This window comes from Aspergillus fischeri, genomic scaffold, assembly GCF_000149645.3.
Source record: "Aspergillus fischeri NRRL 181 1099437636266 genomic scaffold, whole genome shotgun sequence".
Lineage (NCBI taxonomy): Eukaryota > Fungi > Ascomycota > Eurotiomycetes > Eurotiales > Aspergillaceae > Aspergillus > Aspergillus fischeri.
The window spans coordinates 3,862,393-3,875,612 of NW_001509760.1; the positions used below are offsets into that span (position 1 = coordinate 3,862,393).

General features: G+C 50.3%; 5 protein-coding genes across 5 annotated transcripts; 1 reads left to right on the forward strand and 4 right to left on the reverse strand.

Annotated features, from left to right (window-relative positions):
* Window positions 1–302: 302 nt before the first annotated feature.
* On the reverse strand, window positions 303–1,521 carry NFIA_060260 (putative extracelular cellulose binding protein (Cip2); the record flags this gene model as incomplete). The annotated part of the gene is made up of 2 exons (XM_001258566.1): window positions 303–1,432; window positions 1,476–1,521. The coding sequence occupies 2 exons, from the start codon at window positions 1,519–1,521 to the stop codon at window positions 303–305; spliced, it is 1,176 nt and encodes a 391-aa protein (XP_001258567.1).
* Window positions 1,522–1,764: 243 nt separating this feature from the next.
* On the reverse strand, window positions 1,765–3,167 carry plyC (polysaccharide lyase family 1 protein; the record flags this gene model as incomplete). Its single annotated transcript, XM_001258567.1, has 4 exons — window positions 1,765–2,054; window positions 2,103–2,360; window positions 2,404–2,756; window positions 2,806–3,167. 4 exons carry the CDS (start codon window positions 3,165–3,167, stop codon window positions 1,765–1,767), a joined length of 1,263 nt encoding a protein of 420 aa, XP_001258568.1.
* A 2,369-nt stretch (window positions 3,168–5,536) lies between these two features.
* Window positions 5,537–7,254, forward strand: NFIA_060280 (amidase family protein; the record flags this gene model as incomplete). Its single annotated transcript, XM_001258568.1, has 3 exons — window positions 5,537–5,676; window positions 5,737–6,164; window positions 6,221–7,254. The coding sequence occupies 3 exons, from the start codon at window positions 5,537–5,539 to the stop codon at window positions 7,252–7,254; spliced, it is 1,602 nt and encodes a 533-aa protein (XP_001258569.1).
* A 227-nt stretch (window positions 7,255–7,481) lies between these two features.
* admA (ADAM family of metalloprotease ADM-A) lies at window positions 7,482–9,418 on the reverse strand (the record flags this gene model as incomplete). Its single annotated transcript, XM_001258569.1, has 3 exons — window positions 7,482–8,262; window positions 8,322–9,306; window positions 9,355–9,418. 3 exons carry the CDS (start codon window positions 9,416–9,418, stop codon window positions 7,482–7,484), a joined length of 1,830 nt encoding a protein of 609 aa, XP_001258570.1.
* A 1,546-nt stretch (window positions 9,419–10,964) lies between these two features.
* NFIA_060300 (threonine aldolase family protein) lies at window positions 10,965–12,171 on the reverse strand (the record flags this gene model as incomplete). The annotated part of the gene is made up of 3 exons (XM_001258570.1): window positions 10,965–11,041; window positions 11,088–12,041; window positions 12,093–12,171. The coding sequence occupies 3 exons, from the start codon at window positions 12,169–12,171 to the stop codon at window positions 10,965–10,967; spliced, it is 1,110 nt and encodes a 369-aa protein (XP_001258571.1).
* Window positions 12,172–13,220: the final 1,049 nt, after the last annotated feature.

Here is a 13,220-nt window from a genome sequence, read left to right on the forward strand (position 1 = left end):
GCTAGCTACTATAGTCCATTGATAACTCTAGCTATTTAGTATCTATGTATTTCTACACTATACTATACAGTACGTCCAGCCTCTCACGGGCCCTATAACACCACCTTCCCCTTAACTAGGGCCTGTCCTCAGGCCTGGGGGTCATAGGAAACCTAAGATGTCTGAGTTCCGGCCAGGGCAACCGAACACAAGAATCATTAGCTAGAAAAACATGATAGTCGAGCTATAGACAACTGATAACTTAAAGCACGTTCGCATAGAAAGGAACCAAAACAAGGAACAGAGACTGAATCGTTGAACAATCAAGTCAAAGTGGGAACTTGCCAGTTCACCCACGGCTTGCTATCAAACGCAATCCCCGCATAATTCTTCTGCACCGTGGTATTGACCTCCATCCCCAGCAGAAACCGATTAATAAACGCAAACAAATCCCCCCGCTGCTGATCCGGAAACGAGCAGTGCGGATGGTTCGTCGACATCGAGTACCCCATACGATCCGGCACCCCCATCGCCTGCCAGACCAGCCTCGCCGTCGCCATACACCCCAGCGACGACCACGGGCCTAGCCACTGATACCCCGCATTGTCGATGGACAGCAGACCGCGCGGAGCAATCAACCCAGCCAGCATATGATGGTCGAACGGGAGACGGTCCACATTATTCGCGTAGGCATTGAACGCAGTCGAGAACCAGACATTCTCCTGCACAATCTCCCCCGCCGTCTGGACATTCTGCGGCGCGCCTTCAGACGCCGCCGCCAGCCGCCAGCATCCTGACCCCCCCGTGCCGGACTCCTGCGGGACGGTGAGTGCAATCCGCGAATCGAAGGCGCCAGCGACTAGTGCGCCCTTGCCGTTCCGTGAGCATCCCGTCACGCCGATTCGGGAGGTGTTAATTCTCGCGGCGGGGGTGGCTTCGAGACAGTCGATGATGAGTGATGTGGCCCAAGCCCAGGCCATCATTGCGCCGGCGGGGTGGTTAGCGCCGTACAGAGTGTAGAAGAGGCCCTTGCCGCGGCTGCTTTGGTCGTTTTGCTGCGCGATCTGGCTGTTGTCGAAGGTGATGGTTGCGACTCCCGGTGGGAGAGGGATGCTCAACCCTCCGTAGGCGATCATCGCGGGGTAGGGTCCTTCTCCTGAGGAGGGGTAGGTGATGGTTGCTGTGAAGGAGATGGTTTTTCCGGCATTGGAGGCGGTGATGGTGAGTTTGTTTTGGCTGAAGGTGGAGGTTGCGCTGGAGGGGGCAGGAGGCTTGGTGCCGAGTTCGAGCTGCTGGAGGAGGGTGCTAATGTGGCTCTGGCGGCATTGCCAGTCGGAGAGAGTGGTGACACGACCGGTCTGCTGCAGTGGATACCAAGAGAAGGGGTCAGGGAGTGTGGTGATGGACTGGAGCTGGGGTGATGAAGGGAGACTCGGGCAGGTGGCAGCCAGGGCTGGATGGTCAGTACAGCAACCAAAGAAAGAAAGGTGACTTACCTCCACTGGAGATGAGGGAAAGCAGGACAGGGTAAAGGAGCATCATTGTTGTCGTGCTGTGCTGGTGACCTTCTCGATAACCTCAGTTATCCTGCGGTTTATATGCTCGAGAGGCATTCTTCCGCTCAGCCGATGAGCCTATACAAGGTTTCAGTACCGACATGATTAGGCTAATATCTATGTTACATTGATGATCTACATAATCTTGTGATCGTATTTTGCAAGGATCGTGGAAAAAGGGCAAATTTAGCATATATACTCAGAATGCACGGACTTCAGTAATGACAGGTCAATGGTAGGTGGACGGAACCAACGAGTTGGCCCACACCTCCAGATAGGTATAGCCACTACTATGCAGTTTCATAGAATCGTTGGTGTTGGGATCTGTTCCCAGCTGCTTCTCCGCTTCATCAGGGATTCCATCCCCATCAGTATCCTTCGCAGGAGTGCCTCCATTCAGAGTACCTGGCCCTCCCATAGTCGCTTCATCGGAGATCAGAGCACCCTTTGTGCCCCAGGACTGTACTTGCGCGATCAGCTGCGTGTCGACACTATCCCTAACCTTGGATGCTCCGGCATCTGTCGAGTTCAGTTAGCTGATGCTCCCTTGGACGAGGAGAAACTCACATTTGGTCACGTAGGTCACGGCCTCAGCTGGGCTCATGGTGTAGGCCACCGCTGGATAGTTGTATTTAGACGACACAATTGCCATGCCGCCGTAGTTCGACGACGACACGCCGAGTTCAGAGCCGTCCAGTTGCCCATCCTTATCAGGGTCATAGTAGTTGTTGTCGACGTATCCGTGGAAGTTTGCATTGCCACGAGTAAACGCCGTCACCGATGTCGAAGGGCCACTGATAAAGTAATTGCCAATGATATTGGCGTCTACCAATTAGCTGATGCCAACACAGAAGGCAGAGGGACATACAAGATTGACCATCAGAATCTCCAGCGATGTATCCACCGCCACCGCCCCAGTTGTACACGACATTGTTCGTAAACTCGTTCACGCCCTTGACCTTGGGATTGCGCGTCTTGTTATCGATGTACAGGTTGCGGAACAACGACACACCACCGTCGGTCTGAATCAATCCTCCGCAGGAATGGGTCTCCAGACCTTGTGCAATGATGCTGTTTTGCACCGTGATGTTGCTAGCATCTCCATTGATGGAGAATGTCTCGTCGCGTCCCCACGACACTGAAACGTGGTCGAAGATCATCCTATTTCCTTCGGCGATGCCCATGGCGTCCTTGCCTGAGGAGCCGCCCTTACCCATGCGACTAGAACATGTCAGTAAGTAAATGGTCGGCGGAGAAAGGGTAGACATACATCCGAATATATCGCACAATGGCATCATCCGCATTAGAAAAAGACCAGCCATTTCCATAGACTGTGATGCCGTCTCCAGGCGCGGTCTGCCCCAGTATGGTCACACGCTTCGAAACCACGATTCGCTCGGAGATCTTAATCACGCCTCCGACTGCAAAGACAACGATGCGATCAGTCGCAGAAACAGCATCTCGTAGCGAACCTGTTCCGGAATCATTCAGGTTGGTAACGACATAGACTTGGCCTTTGCGGCCGCCGATCGCATCGGCGCCAAAACCTTCAGCGCCAGGAAATGCGACCAGCGCCGTGACAGCTTGTGAGAAAGCTGCTAAACTGACGAGAAGAGGTGCAGACAGCTTCATATTGACGGTATGATCTGCGAAAGTTGAAAAGAAAGAGGAGCCATTTTCTGTTCATATACCGGAGTTGCAGACACGAAAGGAATAAAAGCACCAAGCATGATTGCTGCAGAAATTACCCCGTGCCAAGGAAACGCCATCAACCTGGGGAACCTGCAGGATCCGAGATAGATTAAAAAGGTTCGTGCTGAGGATATTCCGGTCAATCGGAAGACAGGGTTGAAGAACGCGACAACTCAGGCAGTCTCATGATGGACCACTACGAAAATCGTCTCCACCTATCATGTTCAGTAAGGGGGCCAGCGTTTCGGATAATCCGGCTCATTTGCCTTAACAGTCTGGCCTGAAACTATCCAAATTGGGCTGTTACAGAGGTGGGGAAAGCCGGCGCAGCTGCTCAGCAGATTACTGAAGGCTACTTCTGCGGAAGAGGAACATCTGTAATTCAGGGATGAGCAAGAGTATACAGAGTACTAATCGGCCATATAGTTCTGTTTAGAATAGAAGAAGAGGGGAAAAGAAATGAACTTTTAATCCATGTTAGTTGTACTGCCTGAATTTCTATTACGAAGAAAGTAAAGCAAACAGTTGATATAGTGCCAGGCGAATTGAACCTATTATCATATCAGGCCATTATCACAGTTCTTGGTAAACCTTAGATGCGACAATGATGAGCTTTCATATCTTATGGTCAAGCCAAACTATTATAGAACAAAGGTTAGAGCAAACTAGCAAATCCTTCTTGGTATCATGCTGAAAACAGTGATTCAATCGTGGCACCAGCGACACGGTCTCCTATATTTGAGATCCACTTGCTGACTATCCAATAAACTGTGACGAGGGCAATTCTCGAAGACTGCAATGGGGCCAACCAATTTCTAGATAGTAGGAGGAAGAAAAGACCAAACAAAATACCAAACAAGGCTCTCGACAAGCAATCTCGCAAAGCGGGCTTTCTTGGTTGGATCAGGCAATTCTCCGTCTTTAGGGTCCTCGACCTGTTCAGGCTGGAGGATTTGCGTCTCCAACAACAGCGCCTCGATGGCGCCGGCAATCTTGTGTATTCAATCAGTGTCTGCAGAGGACGTGCATGGTGACGGTAAAGCTTACTTGGAGATTAAGAATCACCAGTGATTGGCCACATACATTCCCCATCACCGTGGCCAGGATATCAGGGTGCTCGCTAAGGTGTAAACGTCCCAATCCGGCACATAATGTGAGTTTGAATCGATAAAACCTCTCTGTGATCCGTCCGAGTCCGTATCCTAATTCGCAGACGACAAAAATAATGAAGAATCTACGCTGAGTGGTTACACCAGAATGTGTAACCTGCAGCTTAGCCTTCTCCGGCTGTAAGAACGGTCAGCTAACAGCCTTTAGACGGGTGCAGAACAGGAGGTAGCCTGTAAACTGTAGGGCTGACCGGATGTATTTTTGATTCAGCTTCGATGATTAAAGCAAACACAAGAGAGGACATGGACAATCCATTTCCTATTGTGACGGACCTCGCAAGGTATTTAAAGAGTATGAATGCTCCACAACGTGGTCAGAAAGTTTGCCCAGATACAGTGCTGCGATAAGAAACGAGCACCATGACTCTTTGCGAGGTTTTCTACAATCTGAGCATGCTGAGTTGCTGTTTCCGTTCTAGATGGTATTGCTATGAGGGGCTTCCAGACGGAAAGAGCCCCTGAATCTACGCACTTCCAGCAGAGCCGCTGCTCCAACGGAGGGAGGGCTGCTACAATACCATGTGATGGCAAGTAGCAGGCTTTCGCAGAAAGGATGGAGCTTGTAGGTCGGGGAGAGTACCCATCTAGAAGCAGTTGCATAATAGCATTCAAAGGCCCGCTTTATAATGACAGAGATTTTCAACTTCTAGGCGACTCGGGCAACAACCTACAGTTGGAACCAGCTACCTATGTAGACGACTAAGCAAGTATATAGCCCCTAAATGATTACGGATATTATCATTCATTCAGACACGGTATGAATACAGTGTAGACTGCATTTGTAGGATAAAGGTTCAGGATGAGGGGCAGGGATTTATTAGCACACGGTCCTAGTCTGTGCAATCTTCTCCACTGCAGCCACTTCATCTCTTTAACACCATACAGATTGGCTCCAGGTCTGCAAAAGCATTACAAAGATACTTGGGGCAGCATTAGTTGTCCGAACATTGAACCAGGACCAAATCACCTATACTGTAACAAGCATTCGCCTTCATGATCCACCATCTCCTCTTGCTGTCCTTATTTCTACCGGTGAATGCACGGCCGGCAGAAGACCATCTCCTGGAGATCCAGACATATTGGAATCCATCCGTCTATGACTTTCCATTGCTTGGTACCAGTGGCTCCTCTTTATTTCCAATGCGACCTTGTCATGGAATACAGTTGGAAGAAGCGACCATCGACGACTTGCAGGAGTACCTATTCTCCGTGAAATTGACAACCCTTCAACTGCTTCATTGCTACCTGGATCGCATCTCCCAAACGGATAGTTACCTCAAGTGAGTATCTGTTCTACCGTCTGGCGTCGACCACAGTTCATATTGCTGAATCAAGCACAGTGCCATCCTCCAGCACAATCCCGACGCGTTCGCTATCGCGGAGGCCCTGGATGTTGAACGCGCTCAGGGTAAAATGCGTGGCCCGCTACATGGTATTCCATTCATTGTCAAAGATAATATCGCGACCAAGGACCGCATGGAGACCACCGCTGGCAGTTGGGCTCTCTTGGGGTCCGTGGTGCCACGCGACGCGTTTGTTGTCCGGCGGTTGCGGGAAGCAGGGGCGCTGTTGCTGGGGAAGGCCGCCCTGAGCGAATGGGCTGACATGCGATCTAACAACTACTCTGAAGGCTATTCTGCTCGGGGAGGTCAGTGTCGCAGTGCATATAACCTCACAGTCAATCCTGGGGGCAGCAGTTCTGGCTCAGGCGTGGCTGTGGGAGCCAACCTTGTGCCTTTTGCTCTCGGTACGGAGACGGATGGCAGTGGTGCGTTTCTCGTATGGAGCTCCCTACTTCGGAACATTCCTGACAATCACGGATAGTGATCAATCCAGCGCAGAGAAATGCTGTTGTTGGTATAAAGCCTACAGTCGGCCTCACGTCACGCGACGGCGTAATCCCTGAATCGCTGCATCAAGATACGGTGGGAGTGTTCGGGAAAACGGTGCGCGATGCAACATATATCCTGGACGCCATACATGGTGTTGATACGCGCGATAACTATACCTTGGCCCAGAGTGGCCGGACACCCCTTGGCGGGTATACTCAGTACCTGAGCGATCGGTCATCTCTCAAGGGTGCCGTGTTCGGCCTTCCATGGGAATCCGTGTGGCGCTTAGGGGATCCAGACCAAGTATCTCAGTTGATGGAGCTCTTGGATCTGATTAAGGATGCCGGTGCCACCATCATCAATGGCACCGAGTTCCCGCATTACCGTCAAATTGTGTCACCGGATGGATGGGACTGGGACTATGGGAGTAGACGTGGATATCCCAACGAATCTGAGTACACCTACGTCAAAGTCGACTTTTACAACAACATCAAATCGTATCTCTCGGAACTGAACAACACCAATATGCGATCTCTGGAAGACTTTGTCGAGTACAATAAAGCCAATTTTGGGGCGGAAGGCGGCTACCCCGGTGTCCATCCGGCATTCGGTTCAGGGCAAGACGGGTTTGAGGCATCTTTGGCTACGAAAGGGGACATGAACGAAACTTACTGGCAAGCATTGGAATTCTGCAGACGTACTACACGCGAAGAGGGAATCGATGCGGCGTTGAAGCACGGAAACCGCACTCTGGATGGCTTGTTGGTACCGCCGGATGTGGCCCAAAGTATTCAGATTGCAGCACAGGCGGGGTATCCTGTCGTTACAATCCCGGCTGGTGTCAATGAAGAATCAGGGATGCCGTACGGACTCGCAATATTACAGACTGCCTTTGCTGAATCAACTCTGATCAAATACGCCAGCGCCATCGAAGACCTGCAGAAGGCCACGAATACTCCTTGGAAACGTACCCTTCCCGAGTGGCGAGGATATCTGACTCGCAATCTGCCAGTTATCAATGCATAAATAGACGCGAGTCAATTACTACTGCATTAATACCTACGACAGGACAGTATCTTAACGGCATAATCAAGATCTGCCGTACTCGAGCTCGTGGACTTTGCAATTTCTGTACAATATAAAGCTAGTGAGAAAGGGACATGGGTGTAGCACCAAGTAGCTGTGCTCGTTGATTGCTATGCTGCAGAAAGATCATCTACTACCATTCAAAACTTGAGCTCGTCAAAATCATTCTAACTGTAACGATAGGGAGGCGGCGGAGGGTAGACCTGCGATACCACTGGCACAGCTGGCGATGCCTTCTTCGACGGCCGGCGACAACAGCTGCAGATCATGCAACCCAAGATGGCAAGGACCAGCGCACCGCCAATCCCAGCAGCGAGACCAATGATGAGTGATCGATGACTGTCCACCCATGAGGTCTCATTTCCTCTGCATTGTCCGTTGGAACATGACGGGGTACGGGATCCCCCCTCATCATCCCCGCAGCGTTGTCCACCCGACAAAACCTGATCCGCGGGACATATGGTCGAATTGCCGGTACACATCTCCTCAACATCGCATGGACCGGTGCTCGGACGACAAACTGTATCCGCCGAAGCAAACTGGCAGTTGGTACAGCACGGACTCGCGGCATCGTCGCAGAGAGCCCCCGCTCGCAACCGGCAGGTCGATCCATCACAGCAACTGTTCTGATCGCAGGTGGCGCCGCAGTCGCATTCCTCGCCAACTTCCACAATGCCATTCCCGCACTGCCCGTCTGTAATGGTGGTTATATTGCTGTTGCTGACCAGGCAGCGGGTACTGACACGCCCAGAACTGAGTTGCGAGCAGATATTCCGGATGCTGCATGGAGAGAATGCTGTCTGCGAGGCCGAGGAGACCGGGTTCATGATGTATTGGCCATTTGCGTCGCAGGTGGAGGAGGACAATGGGCAGCACTGACTCTGGGCGGAAGCACACTGCGTTGAATCACAATCATGGACGGCTCCAAAGGTGTGGCCTGACTCGTGGCTACAAAACTCGCAGTTTAGTCAACTGAAGCATTGCTTGTGCAAGGCAAGGAGACTTACGCAAAAACCTGCCATTCACTGCGAGTGCGTGCCACCACATTCGCACCACTTGCGCTTTGCCGGCCCCGGTTGGCAGTACACAATTGACCGAGCCAAGAGACACCGACCTCCTGACCCGACGGACACCCGGTCATCAACGTCCAGTACGCATTGTCATCGTTGAGGGAACCGCGCCAGGAGGTGAATCGACTCAGTCTCCAGTTTAGATCTCCTGCCGAGCAGTCGGCATTCCACGACGTTGAACTGGACGGACTGCTCGGGCAATCTCGATCGCTAATGGTCAGGTCGTGGAGCGCGAGGGAGATGTTGAAGGTCCGCTCGTAGACTTCTGAAGCCGTATTCACCATGTTGATAATGTTTCGCCGGAGCTCATCGCTGGATGTGAACGAGGCCGAGTATGTGCAATCAGTCGCGATACCTACCAAGGCGACTCTTCTGGTGCTAGGGCATGGTAAATCGTCGTCTGTGATGAAGGGATTCCCCGAGGACTGCGGCGACCGAGGTGCCAATTGGTCCCATGTGTGATATGAAGAGTGATAGTGAACAACCATCTGCGGTTCGCTGGTATTCCCGGATCCTGATGTTATCGTCACCTGGTACTGCTTACCGGCCACGCCGAAAATGCCGTCAAACAAGGGATCATCCCCATCTCGGTGTATATATATCCGCGCCCAGCCAACCTGATTCCAAGTTGCGTCTGAACCAACGTGCGGAGCAGACACGACTCCTTTGAACACCTTGTGTTGGGCTTTATTCACGGCTTCCGTCCTGCGAACTATGCCGTCCGTACCGATGTAATGGACACGGGAATCTTGTGCGAGGATATCATGGTTCGGCTCCAGGTTCAGCCTCAGCGCTCCTTGCCCGGGAAGGTCAAAGGACAGATCAAAGTGTGAGTAGGCGTCAACTCCATGAGACGCGGTATGGATAATGATATTCTCGAGTCGGGTTTCACTATCCCAGGCGGAGGTTTGTACCGAATGTGCTAAGAACGTTAGTATGTATAGTGCATGGCAGAGTGCTCACGCCTTACCTGCAACATTTCGTTTCACAGCAGCGATCAGACCAATGAAACTGACGAGTTTGAGAATCTTCATGGCTACCTCCCTGGAAGCCTCTCACGAAAGGAACCAGACGACATCTTCTCGATAAACCTCATTCCCATATATGTATTGCACGCCACTTCAATAGGAACAAGCTAGAGAAGCATACAATAATGCAGATAGGGCATGTCACTGTGGCCTCCGCTAGGCATCCAAATAAATCGAAGATACTTTGTGGTTCCCAATGTCAAATCGATGTACTGGGAAAGCCAAGATAAGGACTCGTCATCTCAAAAGAATCCAATCGAACAGGAGATTCGACATCGTGAGTGGCCTGGCTCATTGGCCGGGGCCATGACATGGTGTATGCACAGCCACCGGCTGCCGATTACACTCCGCCCAGCAGCTGACGGATGCCTCGGAGACAAGGCGTTAATGCCAGCAAAGATGACGGATTCCCACCGATGATGAAGTCAAAAACCGGAGACTGTGCTTTATCATCAATGATAAAGTGGCTATGCTGCTTTTTCACTTGATCTTGGCCAACAATGCCGGATGGTACTGGTGAACCAAAGTCCCAGTATGGAATAGCGGGCGGAAATACTGGGGTTCGCTGCTGGCGGAAAGTCTTGGCTGTCAGCAACTTGCATCGAGCCCGCAAACAAGTCCGATGCTATTTGTAGGACCAAGTTTGACTGAATTCTCGTTGGTCAGGCATAGAGTTTCAAAGACGGATCTTAACCATTGTGGATGAGCTGATATCCTCGCGTCGATTTCCGATGATGATGTAGGTCCACGGCATGCAGGATCACCATCATCTGCAGACGCTGCACGAAGAGTGTCGTATATGTCCTTGTATTCCCATGTTGGGCACCATTGACTGGAAAAGACAACAACGTCCAGATCTAGGCAGGTGTCCACTTAACTGGGGTAGTTGGAAGAGAAAAGTGCGTAGCACTGACAAGAGGTCCAGAGACTCCAGACTTGTGTTTGTTTGTCTTCCTGTGACCCACTTACTAATCATTTTTACTAAGACTGCCTGCAGCTGCTTAACGACTACGGCGAGCCATTGGGACAAAACCGAAATAAATTGGTTTTCTGCCAGGAATAAGCACCTGACTGATTATAGATTTCAATTTCTCTTCCCTTAGTGTATTGAATGATTCAAATCACCCTATAGTAGGGATTCGAATCATCATATAGCCTGTCTCACGGCGGTTCCGGGGACAAGGAAGGCTATGAAGCAGGTGCCGACAATGATAGACTGAAACTCTCTGAGGGAAATCAAAATGCAGTGATTAAGATACTTTAGTTGCGGAATTTGAAGTTCTACTGTAGAGGGTAAACGGAAGTCCTTCAGCAACTTCAGGAGATTTTGATGCCAAGTAGGCGGGGATCTGAAAACTGGAAGAAGTGCTTTGATTGCTTTCAGCACAAAACAGTACTATGACACTTGGGATGCATGGGACTACTATACTTCCGCCATGGGATGCTAAATTACTATCCATCACCACGGTGTTGACTGAAGATGACCAAAAACTTCCATAACAGTTGTCAGCTCAGTGGGTCTGATTGGGAATTGATAGGCGTTGGTCAAGCTTTATAATCTCGAGCATGTCTTCTTCAAGGCCTCTTGGAACACCTCCTCCAATCGGCACAGGGTTTCATCTGATGTCTCTGCAAATAATGAGTATATTGAAACCGTGTTTGGGAGAATACTTACGATAATGCATCACGATCCGCTTTTCGCCCAAACGCAGTCCTTTTCGCTTTCCAATCCTCGCAAGATCCGACGGCTGAAGCCCAGCGCTGTCTATATCGATCCATACCATATTCGTCTGAACAGGATATAGTAACCTTCCTCCACGTTTGGTCCACATAGTCGCAACCCTACTTGCTTTCGTATGGACTTCTTTCAGCTTTCCGCTCGTCCCACATGCATCCAATCCAAAAACTTCATCCACAGCAAACCTCGCTGCGGCAGAAATGATGCCAGCCTGTCGAATACCGCCTCCAATGGATTTGCGGAACCAACGAGCCTTGTCAATGAACTCCTGAGATCCCACGATAATACTACCAATGGGGGCGCCGAGTCCTTTCGAAAAGCATAGGCTGACGCTGTCAAACAAACTGGCATACTCAGATAGACCGCCTGCTCCTGTTACCACCGCATCCCACAGTCGTGCGCCATCCAAATGGACTTTTATTCCCTGAGCATGAGCCCAATTTACGATGCGTTTCGTTTCCGCTAGAGGCATCACCATCCCGTACAGTGTGTTCTCCAGACTAATTAGCTTCGTGGGGCATCGATGGATGTTGTTCCCAAGTACAACGTGTTTTTGTATTTCTTCCAAGGTGATGTACTGTCCATTCTTGGGCATGATACCATTTACTGTAGCACCAGTCCAGGCACTTACTCCACCGGCTTCTGATTGAAGGATGTGCGCTCGATGATCACAGAGCACGGAATAGGGTGGGTCGGAGAGATGCGATCGGATGGCAACTTGGTTTCCCATGGTTCCAGACATCACAAGTAGGCCGGCTTCATGCCCTGTCCGCTGGGCAATGTACTCTTGTAGGGAGTTGGTGGTCTTATCCTCCTGGAAGACGTCGTCGGATAAAGTGCATTTGGCAATAGCTTCTAGCATTTGTAGGGTGGGCTTTGTGATCGTGTCACCTGTATCTGTCAACCCTGTTATTTGCCTGGAGAAGCGCCCGTGTTACCTACTCCTGAGATCGAATTCGGCGTCTCCATGGCCCTGCCATAGGTTGGGCTCCTGGAGGAAAGACATATCACTAGGAGACATAGGGGGCGCGCTATCAGAAATCCTATAATTCAAGCATGAATCGGGGCAGTAGATGCAGACACAGTCAGAAATGGATGGTTCATTGGAGCTTTCAGTAAGATATTGTTCAGTTCCAACGGCGTTTACCCTCCGGCCAGCTTCATCACGTGCTGTTCGGGGAAAAGTTCACGATGCCGAACGCAGTTTTCTACTTGGACCCGCCGGAGTCACGTCGCCAGTGTCCTGTTTCTCAGCGCCTCGGGTGTGTTTGATCATGTATGATATCTATCAGACCAAACAGTGTGCCTGTTTCAGTGATCCTTCCCGTGAAGCTTGCAATTTCTGCCAGCCATGACCAAATTGATGATTGAAGTTGGTAATATTGGAAGGGAACCATTAAGCTCCCAATCTCCAGGGCAAAACCCAGGCATCTACCCGCTTAGACACATGTCTTTAGAGTTACTTCTATATTCCCTGCTCCCTCTGGGATGATTTGCAAATCCATAAGGTACATAAGAGAGTGAGATGCATTAGAGCAGCTAAAGAGAAGTACTTAGGAAGTTTACTATTACTTCCTAGAGTATATGGGGCCTAAACATATACATGAGATATGAAGGTGGCTTATAGATTAGCTAGCTATAAACTTATGTGCCTAGGATAATAGGATGCCTAAGTAGTGCTAAGATATACCCATACTAATCCAAGTATTCTCTAGATCTAGGCCCACACGCCCAGGTCCTGTCAACACACAGGGCATGAGCATTAAACATCAGTACCTAAGCGATGTCTCCTAACCAATTTGACCTAGTATCTCTATGGTTTGCATTCATCAGCTTAGTAAGTAGGCTTGCTCAGCAGGTCAACCAACAACCTTAGTAGGAACCTATCTTCTTACAGCACCTTGGCTAATCCGCCAAGTCATCTACTATTAGTATGCAATCTGTTTATCGTCATTAGTGCTACTCCATGATGAGCTAATCCATCTGCCTACTGCTGACTGGAAGTGCTGTCTTAATTGCTTATGGTCACGGCTGGATATGTTATGTGAGTAACTTAGGAGGCTATCAGAT